The sequence below is a fragment of the Myotis brandtii genome, unplaced genomic scaffold (genome assembly GCF_000412655.1).
Source record: "Myotis brandtii unplaced genomic scaffold, ASM41265v1 scaffold468, whole genome shotgun sequence".
Lineage (NCBI taxonomy): Eukaryota > Metazoa > Chordata > Mammalia > Chiroptera > Vespertilionidae > Myotis > Myotis brandtii.
The window spans coordinates 1,810,105-1,823,250 of NW_005367874.1; the positions used below are offsets into that span (position 1 = coordinate 1,810,105).

The following is a 13,146-nucleotide window of genomic DNA, read 5'->3' on the forward strand; positions in this document are numbered from 1 at the left end:
GGGCCAGGAAGGAGGCGGGGCCCCCGGAGAAGCGGCAGGTGGTGAAGGTGCACCTGTGGGACGTGAACATCTCGCGGGAATGGTGGGCTCCACAAGGGCAAGACCTTCAACAGGTGGAAATCATGTCCCTGGCAAGGGGACCACCCACTCCTTGTACCCACAACCTCTAGGAAAGTGGTTCTCAACCTTGGCTGCTCATTAGAATCACCTGGGAATCTTTTATAAAATCCTGATTTCTGGAGAGGCACTAGCGCTGACAGCCAAGCCCCAGAGCAGCTCAGCGTTGGGCCAGGATCACCCAGCGTGAACGTCTGTGTCCGTGAGGAGAATGGCATCTCAAGATGAACCAGCCAGGAACGGTCCCCAGGAAGGAAACTTCCCGCTTAGATCTCGCGGAGGACCCGTCAAGCAGGAGGGAGAGGAGGCGGAGGAGGTCGGCGTCCCCAGCCCTGGGCTCATCTCATTGAACAACAGCGGGGATGCGAAGGCGGAGCTGCGGGCCATCTATTGGTCCTTCTGGTCGTGGCTGCGGCCAGACAGGCACAGTAAGCTGGAGATGATTTTCCAACTGTCGGTGGAGCAGTTCCTGCGCAACATGCCCAGCAGCGAGAGGGCCGTGTGGCGGGAGAAGTGGGAGTCGAGTGGCAGAAACATGGAGGCGTTCATGGGGCACCTGATGAATGAGTGCCCGAGGCCCCCCCGCATGGTCCTTGTAAGCATGGGGGGGGCAGGAAGCCAGGGTCCTTGTCAGAATGGGGGGGCAGGAAGCCCTGTTCCCGGTGAACATGACCTTAGGACAGATCCGGGACTACTTTCAGGCGCAGCGCTCAGCAGCAGCCTCCATGGCACTCACCCTGGGGACACCCTCCCAGACTCCCCCAGAGACACCCCGGCCAACAGCACCAGGAGATGCAGATGAAGATGGCGAAAACCTTTCCAATCCAGACCACCAACCCCTGGAGGATGAGAGCCCTCACGGCCCCGCAGAGAGCGAGGGGTCCGGGGAGAGTCTACGCAGCTCCCGTTCAGCAAGTTCGGGCGCCCCCACTGCCCAGGGAGAGCCTCCCCGAGAGGAGGCGCCCCGGGAGGTGGGAGGCGCCCGGAAGCTGTGCCTGTACCGGTGCGACCAGTGTCCCCGGGTCTTCAGGTGCCTCTTTCGGTTCCAGCTGCACCAGATGAGGCACAACAACGAGCGGCCCTTCGCTTGCGCCAAGTGCGGCAAACGCTTCTTCCAGGCCTCGGACCTGCGCGTGCACGAGCTGACCCACGAGAAGGGGGGGCCCTTCCCTTGCGGCCGCTGAAACCAACCTGCGGGCGCTCGAGCGCATCCACACGGGCGCCAAGCCCTACGTGTGCGCTCAGTGCGGGAGGACCTACCGCCTGTCCTCCACCTACCACCGCCACCTGTGGATGCACCAGAGGAAGGCCTCCATGCCCGGGGACACCACCTCCAGGGGCTCCACATCCAGGGACTCAACGCCCAGAGCCTCCACGCCCCGGGCCTTCACATCCAGGGACTCCATGCCCGGAGCTTCCTCCCTGTAATGTGTGTGTGTTTGTAGATATATTTATTTTATTTTATATTTTTATTGATTTCAGGGAGGAAGGGAGAGGGAGAGAAAGAGTCATTGATCACCTGCCTCCTGCATGCCCCCCACTGGGGATGAAGCCCACAATCCCGGGAATGTGCCCTAGAAAGTGGCTGACACGTTTTAAATGACCTAGTTGTTGAATAAATAAAGTATTGTTTATTTCTTAAAATCCAGAAATGCCTCTGATGTGGTGTGGAAAGCGGCTCCCGGTGGCTAGTGATATGGGTTGTGGGAGGTGAAGCAAGGAAACAAAGTTTGATCAGGTGTGTGTGATTGAGTAGATTCAACACCCATGAGAAAATTGTGAACATCTTGGCCACATCCACCTTTGGGAACCCCTGGACCACTGGGGCTGGACCCCAGCATATGGCACCCGGACAGGCCGAACAGGATTCCCCTAGGTAAGGCCCCCCCCACCATTGAGAACCCCCACACTCTGGCCGGATAGGACTCCACCAGGGTACTGCAGACCCCCCTATAGAGGATAAGTAGGGTAAGAAGGTGGATAGTACAGAACTTAGATTGAGAAGATGTGCCATACTAAGTCTAAAGGAAAAAGACGCTGTATTGATCTTTAAACACATAGGCTTGATAGCAGAGGAGTTAAGGTTACTCCCAGTCAGACGGAATGTTTTATACACTTGTGTCCATGCTTTTCTGAGGAAGGAAAGGTAAATGTAGAGGCATGGGAGAAGGTAGGCCTAAGGAGCCTTATCCTTAACCCCACTGCAGCCTTTCCACCCCGGGAAAGTGCAGGATTGGCAAGCTCTCCCTGGGGTGATAGATCAGGACTCAGGCAATAGCGGAAAGCGCCAATCCTACTCTTAAAATGGATACAAGAGAGCATTTGAGGTTTTTCTTTTTAATGCCTGTTTTGGGTTGAGTAAATGGATTTTACTTAGTTTTAACATATCAAAGTTAGCTCTTGACACAAAAGGAAAAACTAAGAGTTTGACTCGAAGTTGGGGTTTTGTTTTGAGGTGCTGAGGCTTGGGGGTGGAGCCAATTTACGGTAGAAATGTGAAGCTGCGGCTTTTTGGGTTGAAGTGGGAAGTTGTGAATACAGAGCAGTATGTATGTTTATATATGGTCAGAATTCCATCAATATAAACCTTTTCTATAAAAACAAAAAAGGACGAAGGCTACGCAAGGGACCGAGGTGCCAACATGGGCTCAGCTGAAGAAGTTAACAACTGAGGCCCAGCAGATGGTAGAAAAGCAAGAAGTGGAAGCTACTCCCTCAACCATGTTTCTGGCTATGCTAGCATTGGTTAGCTGCCAGTCTTCTGCAAAGTCCTGCACAGCCAAGTCCGAGGACTCTTGAGTAAATCAGCAAAAGAAACTTTCATTTAGTAGAAAAATGTTACTGTAGTTTGATTTCTCACTTATTACTGTTTTGCATTGGCATTTTTTGTTATTCTTACTAGTTTTAAAAATGTTAACACATTAGTATTGTTTTAATAGCCAGAGCTTGATGTTTAAGTTTTACTTTCATTATGGTCTGTAGTTTGGGTTTTGCATTGGCATTGTTTTGTTATTATTTTAATAGCCAGAGTTTTGTTCTTGATCCTGAAGTATTACTTCCATTATGGTAGCTTTTTGTTCTTGATGCTTAAGTTAAACTTTCATTATAGTAGCATAAAAGTAAAAGAAGGGTGACATGTGGGGAGCCTCTATAGGGTTAAACCTCGGACTAACCTGTTGGCAAAGCCACAAACAAGTCCCAGGTTAGAGGGCACAGTCCTCTTAAGCATAATTAGGCTTGACCTTATGACGCTCCCTAGATCTTACCTGGGAAGCTAATGGGCTGAGGGAAGTGCAACAAAAACAAGTGAAACTCACAAGAACAGTGTAAACAAGTGAAACTCACAAGAACAGTGTAACTTTGGTAACAACTACCTTGTTTACCTCTGACTATAAAAAATAAAGGTTCAGCTTGCCTCAGGATCTTTCTCTGTGGCCTCAGCCAGGCACAGGAAGATCCACGGAGACTAAAGAGAGCTAGAGAGTTCTGAACGCTGTCTCCGTGTAAAACATTCTTCGCCGACTCTGTCCACACCTTTGGGAACCCCTGGCCCTCCGGGGCTGGACCCTGGCAATCCTTACTTTGCCTCATGCAATCTGGCTATAAAATAAAGACTCGGTTTGCAGGCAAAAAATAAAAAATAAAAAAATCCTGATTTCTGGGCCTCATCCTCCAGAAATTCAGTTTCTTTGTTATGGGGTGGGGCCATAACATTAGTAACAAAGAAACAATTTCCGGAAAATGAGGCCCAGAAATCAGGATTTTAAAAAGATTCCCAGGTGATTCTAATGTGCAGCCAAGGTTGAGAACCACTGCTCTAGGAACTGGCTCTGTCAATAAAGGCATATACTTCTCTCTAAACAAAAAACACTCTAGAAGGGTCTTGGGCAACATGTATTGAAATATTTAATCTTCAGTTACTCGTAATAGCTAAAGATGTGGAAACAACGAAATGTCCATCAGTGGATGAATGAATAAATACTAGTAAAATGTGGTGCATAAGTATAAGTACAATGGATTGTTATTTAGCCTTAAAAGAGAAGAAAATCCTGTCCTAACCGGTTTGGCTCAGTGGATAGAGCGTAGGCCTGCGGACTGAAAGGTCCCAGGTTCTATTCCGGTCAAGGGCATGTACCTGGGTTGCGGGCACATCCCCAGTGGGAGGTGTGCAGGAGGCAGCTGATCGGTGTTTCTCTCTCATTGATGTTTCTAACTCTCTATCCCTCTCCCTTCCTCTCTGTAAAAAAATCAATAAAATATATATTTTTTTTAAAAGAAAATCCTGTCATATATAACAAATTAGATATTGATTATTTACCATAATTAAATTTATCTGTAAAATATTTAGGCCTATGCTTTTTAGTTATTTTAAATTTCCTTTTATCATATTCTGTTATTACTGATATGCACTTTCTACTGGTTTTTGTTTCAATCGGTAATTTATATTTTCCTAGAATAATATTCTTTAATCTGTATTTTCAAAAATATTTAGTATAAAATTTTACCTAGTGTTTTTTACATATCCTCTATACATGTAGTTATGACTCCTTTATTATTACTAATGTTAATTGTGGTTTTTCTCTTTTAGTTCATTATGTTTAATGAGACTCAATGAATGTCAATGTCTTGGTATTTTCAAATTAAAAGACAGGTTTTAATGATCACTTTTAATTTTGGTTAACTATTTGTTTTCTTATATTAATTTTGACTTAATATTTGTATTTTCTGTTTTGTTTATTTTCTAATATCTTCATTTGAAAATTTATTTTTAATCTTTTTAAAATATATGCATTTAGAGTAAAATATTTTCTCTGGACTACTCTTTGGCTGTTATGAAGATTTAAATATGCAAAGTACTCACCATGTTCATTTTAAGTAGGTTATGATTTTATTTATTTTTTAATCCTCATTTGAGGATATGATTTTATTGATTTTAGAGAGAGAAGAAGGGAGGGAGTTGGGGGGAAGAGAGAGAGAGAGAGACATCTAAGTGAGAAAGAAACCTCAGTTGGTTGCCTCCTGTATCCTGAACTGGAATTGAACTCAAAATCCAGGTATATGCACTGACAGGAAATCAAACCCAAAACCATTTGTGCAGGGGAAAATGTTCCAAGCAATTGAGCCACACCAGCCAGGGCTAAGTAGGTTCATGATTTTAGAGAAGTTTTTCTCTTCATCTCAAAAGAGCACTTAGAGAAATATCCCAAATGAACAGATTTCAAAATTTCATGTTTTTTAATTCAGTGAATATAGCCTTCACTGACTTAAACAATTTTCATTTTTGAAATTAAAATGTCCTTTTTCATCAAATCCAAGGTTAATGATTTTTTAATGTTTATATTTAAAACTTGTCATTCATGCACAGTGTAACTAAAAAGAATGTCTATTCTCTGTTTAACAGAAATAAAGCTTTAAATATATTTGATTATTCTTGGTGTTTACCTTATTGAGTCCTCTAAATTTTATTTTCTTTTACTTCTGTTCTTGGAATACAATTCACCGTCTATTCAACATCTACTAATGAATGCTAGTATCTCACATACTGATTCATCTGAGGCTGTTGAAGTTAAGGGAACCATCCAACATGTATGATGAAAAAAAAAAAGAGAAAGGAATGATAACCCTTAGTTGACCCCTGAGAGTCAAGCATATGTGCTGGTAGAGTTCTGAGAAGTCAGGATATAGAGAGAATGAATAATAAAGCTGAGCAAGACTTCCCATGGTTCAGTGAGATGGCTCTGAAAGTAATGCTATAACTGTATCAATTCGTATTTTCTGCTCTAAAAGCCTTTGGAGATCAGTATGGACACAGCAATTAATTTTCGTGACTAAAAGAAAAAGTATGTATAAATTTTATGTCATTTCCAAAATGTGTTCCATAAAACTACTCTGAGAAAACTAATCATTAAAAAGAAAAAGATTTTGAGTTAATGCATATTTGCCTATTTAAAGACTATCAAGTTCTGAGATGAAGACAGACATTTAACTTAGAGTTATTTTGTTTTCCAAACTTTTAAAACTCTAAAAACTTTTATTTTATAAAACACCTATTACTATTTAGCAGTTCAGAATAGTCAATTTACTATATTATGTAATTTTCATGAACATATCATTTATATAGTTTATTATATCTAATGTATCTTGTTATAGAAATATAGTTATGAAAGCTTTACTTTATGTCAATGAGTAAAAATATGAGCTACAAATAAATAAGCTAAATGTGTCTGATACATGTAATACATAATTAGCCTGTTTATATAAATATTCATATAGGACACATATGTCAAAAAGACTTATATGCCCTGACAAAAATATATGCCTTTGGTCTGGAGTAAAAGCTAATTAAGAATATTTATTCTTGCTAAGGTTAAGCAATGTTTTCCTGTAAATAGTTTTGGTTTAGAATTCTAAGAATGTACAGAAAAGCTGATTCTAAAAGTTTTCTTCATAGAATTTTTTAAAATAATTTTTTAAAATAATGAACAGGGTACACTGTAACTGATTTCAAATTTTGAAACACTTTGACAAAAATCTGTAAATACTATGTTTTTGTTAAGGAGATAATTTCATTAATATAAATCTATCCACTTACCCACCTATCTAGCTAGCTAGTTACCCTAGAAAAAATAAATGTTTTTAAACTGTTTATATTTAAAACTTGTCATTCATGCACAATGTAACTAAAAAACTGGCCAGCATTAAGCATAGATCACTAAAAAAGAAAAGCATTCTTTCTGTGGTGTTTAAGGATAGTTTATAAGACATTATAGATGAAAAGTTTCAAGGTTGCATATGAGTTCAAATGTCATTAGGCTTACCCTCCAAAGATGTATGCTTTAAGTTGGACAAGAATTTTTTATAACTCCACAAGTAATATTGGACACAACATATCTAAGCTGCCTACTGAATATTAACTGTATTTATTGCCACTAGGAATAGATACTATCTACTGAGCATTTATCATGTACCAGAAATTATGTAAATGAAAGAAATTTCACAGATTATTGTAACTCACTTCGCATTTAAAGAAAGAGGAATTGGCCCTGGCCAGTGTTTCTCAGTGGTTGGAGCAGTGGCTCACATAATAAAGTGTTTCCGGTTTGATTCCAGGTCAGTAGTACATACCTGGGTTGCATGTTCACTCTCTGGCCCCAGTTGGGGTGCCTGGAAGGAGGCAACTGGTTGATGTGGCTCTCTCACATCCATGTTTCTTTCTTCCTCTCCCTCCCACTCTCTGAAAAAGCAATGGAAAAATATCCTCAGGCGAGGATTAACAAAACAAAACAAAACAAGAAAAAGATAAAGGAAGAGGAATTGAGTCATAAAGAAGTCAATTTATCCAAGGTCATATGGGACAGGGCAATAAGATCCTGACTTTCAATTCAATGTAATTTCAATTGCATTAGCTGGTTTTGACCGGCTTCCATAATTCTATGGAATCTCACTGGACTCTTTTAATCTTTAGAACATAATTTTCTCTACGTGGTCCAGATATCAATGATCTCACCTCAACCTTAAGGATTTTTGTTTTTGTTTTTTGATATCAGAAAGGAAGGGAGGGAGAGAGAGAGAGAGAAACATCAATGATGAGGGAGAATCACTGATTGGCTGCCTTCTGCACACCCCCTACTGGGGATCTAGCTCACAACCTAGTCATGTGCTCTTGACCGGCATCAACCCGGACCCTTCAGTCTGAAGGCCAATGCTCTATCCACTGAGCCAAACTGACCATGGCTCAACCTCAAGTTTATATAAACATATGACCATTTGTATTACTTAGAATAGAAGCCACTAAACCAAGAAAGTCTGACAAAGCACAAAAAAAATTATTTCCTTTTTAAGATCAAACATTTTGTGTTAACTTCCATATATACTATAAGAATAAGAAGTTAAGCCGAAACCGGTTTGGCTCAGTGGATAGAGTGTCGGCCTGCGGACTGAAGGGTCCCGGGTTCGATTCCGGTCAAGGGCATGTGCCTGGGTTGCGGGCACATCCCCAGTGGGAGATGTGCAGGAGGCAGCTGATCGATGTTTCTCTCTCATCGATGTTTCTAACTCTCTCTCTCTCTCCCTTCCTCTCTGTAAAAAATCAATAAAATATATTTGAAAAAAAAAGAATAAGAAGTTAATAAATATTACAATATAGGGAAGCAGAGAGAAGCTATATTTTAAAATCTACATTGTCTTTCTCATCCATGCATTAAATATCTAGCCTAATTTTGCTTTTAGGATTTAGCTTATTTGTATTCAGGGAATATAAATCTGCTTAAGAATTCATCAAAGCAAAAAGTGATTTGACAAGTAAATTTTTCCCAGGAAATTATGTAGATACTAGAGGCCCAATGCACGAAATTCGTGCAAGAGTAGGCCTTCCGTCCCCTGGCTGCTGGCACCAGCTTCCCTCTGGCACCCGGGACTAGGGCTTCCCTCACAGCCCTGGCTTCAAACAGAAGGATGTCTGGAAGTACATCCGGTCTAATTAGCATATTGCGCTTTTATTATTATAGATGCCCTTATATGCACACAGAAACATAAACACACACAGAAAAACATGTATAGATGGACTTAAAAGTGAAATATCTATATGGATGTGTGTATATTTGTATACACACACACACAAAAATCTATATTATTTTCTGATGTTACCTCTATCAACACAGATCATTGTGGAATTAAATAATTTGTACTTATATTTCCATACACAAATGTGTTTTGTTTTAATCTACTGTCCCCAGGTTACTTTGTAAACCCCATAATTCAATTGTGTGGATCATTCAGAATTTAAGATTTAGATTATGGCTCTTTGGGTCTTAGAAAACACTATTAAGACAACATTCTAAACATTTAAGGGTAAGAATCTTAAAGTCATATAATAGTTTCTTTTTTAATATTTTTCAAAAAGTAACTGACTTCACAAACACCAACAATAACATGATTTAGACAACTGAGAAACAGGCAAGTGTATTTTAAAATGCTAAAATAAAACACATTTGTACAAGTACAAAGCGAAACAATGCTGATAAAAATGTTAAATTTTATGAAAAAAAATCATTTGCAATTCACATCAAAATAATTTAACATTCTCTATTGTTTTAATAGTACAAGTTGCAACAACAGAAAAAGAACAGATACACGCACACAATTTTTTTTTTAAACCAAATCAGTTATAAGTGCAGAAAAATGTAAGTACAAGCACTTGTAGCCCACACAAATCTTTTAGGATTGGCACCATCTCCCTAAAACATCTATATTCTATATAGATTTCTAATTACAACACCACCAGCAGCTGCCATTGAAATCTAGAAATACACACAATATACATAGTATATTTGTTCACATTGGGAAGATCAGTGAAATTCAGCCAACTATTTTATACATGCCTCATTCTTCAACAGATAGTAGAGAATCTCCCAGGCCTCAGACCCTCTTTAAAGTGAATTCTAATTTATCTTTATGCTTTTCACTGATCTGTATTTTTTCACAGTATAAAATTGTAAATGGTTACTATAGAGATTCTGACAGCTTGAGGGTTATTAATAAGCTGTGGCTAAATGTGAACTCAGATAATACCTTTGAAGTCTCCAAAACATGTACATTTTTGCTGGGAGACTAACATAGAAAATGTTTATTTTTTTTTCTTAATAAGTATTTAATTCCTGGTTTGGAAGTCACAGAACTGCAGCAGAGCCATTGTACAGTTCATTTACAGTCAGGAACAGCTCCTAGTCTTCCTGATCACTTGCTGGTAACAGCAGTAGCTTGGGAAAGACTGTTACTATCAAGGCTTAGCAACACTTGGGAGTTTGCTTTTTTCCAGTCAAATTTTATCTGGTTCTCCTTTCCATACTCCCTTTCTTTCTGTTCCCCCCTAATCTAGACAGATGGTTCTTCCCAATCCAGATGTGCTTTTCTCAGGCTGCCCCCACTTCTCTCCCCAAATCACAGAATGAGTAGACTGCTTAGATAGTCCACATCACTTGATCAAACCAGGTCTTCTTTTTTTTCCATCCTGGAACCAAACTGTCCTGTAGGGTCACTTTTCTGAACTTTAGCATTTTGCTGTACTTTCCCCTTTCTTTTAGTCCCAACTGAATTATCACTGGACACCAGGAACAGATTGTTTTCAAGGAAATTCAATGAAAATAGGTACCCAAATTAATTGTGAAGTTCACATCCTAGCCCTAGAAGGAATATTCATTTCTCTTTGTATTGTAGATTTATTACTTGGAACCTGGTATGAGAATTGGCAAAGAGACAGAGTTAGCATCATTCCAAAATAAAAAAATCTCAAGAATGCACTACTACTACTAATATATACAATGTATAGAATGAAGTGGCACAGGGCATAGAAATACAGAGAACAATACATCTTGTCCCCTAACTGGATAAATTATTTTTCTTAGAGTTGATTGTAATTTCACGTGGAATTATTACATGGTAATTTATTTGCTTTTAATTTCTAATAAATTAATGTACTTTTAAAAGAAATATGTTACGAAGAACTTAGAAAAGATTTGATCATGGAGAAAGTTTAAAAAATGGTATTCTGTTGGTCAATACAGTGAAACTTATTGTACTTGAGAATAAAATGGAACTCAACATAGGGTTTTACGAAAGACATTTTAACACTTAGGCAGTAAAGCATATTTAGAAATGTTTCAATGTCTAAGAAATCAAGACAGTAATCCTCAGGTGAATGCCACCCTTTAGATGAGGATCCAGGGATAATAATAGTTCAATATATTTACATTTGTTTTTTGAGTAGAGGCAGACATTTACTTTCAATGACACCTTAAAATTTAGCTAGGTTCACTCTCTTTCAAGGGTCTCATTATCATATTTGGAATCAGGGAGCTCTGATGATGCTATTTCAAATCTGTCATGGGAGGTTTGAAGTTTTAAACTTATATTTGAGTAAATTAATGCTAGCTTTTAATATTTTATATTGGGAGATTTGATTTAAAATTTAACACTAAAACAGGTACCAGGAAAAGGAAATCCAGCAGTATATTTATTATAGCTTTTAAAAGTGGAGAATGATAAAATATGGCCAATGGATATATTTCTATTTCTGAGTTCTTTTTTTTAGTCGATATGAAACAAAAAAAAATACATACAAAATAAGGATATTGAGCAAAAGAAAAAAAGGTTTTACCTATATTTCTGCCAAAAATGTACTTCTGCCTCACCGAAAAAGTTTTTCATAAGGCTACCTTTAGTATAAGGCTGGGTCAACTGAACTTGAAATTTATAGGACATTTCCTCCTTTTATTACTATCCTTATTTAAAAATCAAAAACATTTGGCACCTGAGGATAGCTGTAATGGGAGGAAGAAAGATGACAGTGGATGCAGGTCTTGAGCTGTGAATGCTATCTATATGAGCCTATCAGAGCATGTGTATTTCTATTATAACTTTAAATCTCTTTTCTGCAGTATTCAAAAAGTGACAGTATGAAATGCACAAAATGATATTAATAATTACTTTAAAAAGGAAAATAGTCATAATTGCTTTGCCTCTTTTTGGAATGGCTAAGAAAGACTGTGTGGTTTATTTTCATTAAGGTTCCTCTGTTTTAGTATTCTGTATTGCTTTGAAAAAAATCTACATTTGTCATAGTTCATAGCTGCCCTGTTTGCAGCAGCCAAGAAAAGTTAAAATCACTGCTCACTGGCATGGCTAAATCTCTGCTAAGCCAACTTGACAAAGTTTAACATTTCCAGTGTATTAAGACTGTGTTAATTTTTTTCAACAACAGTGCCTCCAGTCGTGACAATGTCTTCATTGGGTCTTTGGACCATTCTTCCAGTGGTGGGACTTGAAAAGAACAGAGGAGCTTTTTCCGCAGCAGGTTCTCAAAAGAAAGGAACGAAGAAGCCCAAATGCATATGCTAATAGTTTAGCTGGCAATGCTAAGGGAACAGCATTCACAAGGAGGAGTGGCCCCAGTTCATGAGAGAGATAGCCAAGCTGGAGCTTAAGAATGATTATTATAAAGAGCATTTCCAGCTACACAACGCACCCCAGTAAGGGAATTACAAAACAGTATTCCAGAAAATATTTTTTTGCTACTCCAGTATTGATTGGCAACATGGTGAAATAGTCAAGAAATCTTCCACTGGTTTTCTTGGTCGATGGAGGTGAATTGAAATAACTAGATGGAATCTCGGATGCAGGCTTTTGGAAGAGGATTTCACAAACAAATTGGAGAGGAAAAGAAGTCTCTGGTTAAAAGCCCTACATGCATCAGCGCACCACTCATTATCCAGTTGTGTGCTATGCTTCGGACACACTCACTACGCCTCAGGAAATACAAACAAACAAAACAGAACGAGATAGGTTGACGTTTTGGTCCCAGATTTTCAGTTTGTTAGAAAATGTACATTCATGTTTGGTGAATCAAAGACTCTTCTGGGAAAAGAACTGAAGTAAACAAACGGAAACTCTGTACAGTTGCTTATCGACTATGCTTTTCCCCCCTCCATGATGCTGTTTCACCCTCATTGCTTCCCTAGAGCAAAGCACTTGGTATGTAACGGTTTGAGCAGACTCCTGCCAGCCCTCAAAAATAGCAGTGTTTCTTAAAAGCCCATGTGTTCTAAGGCCACTAGAAGAGCATCTGCCAAAAGATTTGTCGTTGGTGTCTTCGTCGGTTGATGTTAAATAGCACTATTTAATCTCACGTCTCCAGGGCGGCTTTTACTCCACATCTTCCACCGCTGATCTTAAACCCGGCGACTGCACTGGTCACCGTGCGGACACGGGGCGGCCTGGCTCCATGGGGAACCCAGCGTGGTTTCCAGTGACTCTCACAATGACGAGGAGCTCTGAGTGTAATCTCTGATGATCAGTGTGTCATATTTGGGAGACGATGGAATACACAGGGCCGATTCGGACACTGGCGAGTTGGGCGTTGTGCTCCCCGAGTCCACCGAGTCTCTGAAGGGGGACGGCGGGGTGAGGGCCACCAACTCCTCCAGGTCCGGCTTGCCCGCTGCAGCCTCGGGCCCGGGGGCCGGGGTCTCCAGG

The 13,146-nt window shown here is 39.8% G+C and overlaps 2 protein-coding genes across 2 annotated transcripts in view; one reads left to right on the plus strand and one right to left on the minus strand.

Moving 5' to 3' along the window:
- The first annotated feature begins 29 nt into the window (after window positions 1-29).
- LOC102240466 (zinc finger and SCAN domain-containing protein 4) lies at window positions 30-1,594 on the plus strand. The gene is made up of 2 exons (XM_005875641.2): window positions 30-712; window positions 819-1,594. Exons 1-2 carry the CDS (start codon window positions 329-331, stop codon window positions 1,299-1,301), a joined length of 867 nt encoding a protein of 288 aa, XP_005875703.1. The 5' UTR covers window positions 30-328; the 3' UTR covers window positions 1,302-1,594.
- A 7,455-nt stretch (window positions 1,595-9,049) lies between these two features.
- GRM5 (glutamate receptor, metabotropic 5) overlaps window positions 9,050-13,146 on the minus strand; it is a gene marked incomplete at its 5' end in the record, with an annotated part of 130,624 nt that continues 126,527 nt past the window's right edge. Inside the window, one exon of the mRNA XM_005875643.2 lies at window positions 9,050-13,139. Coding sequence (XP_005875705.1) covers window positions 12,927-13,139 — 213 coding nt within the window. The remainder of the gene's footprint in view (window positions 13,140-13,146) is intronic.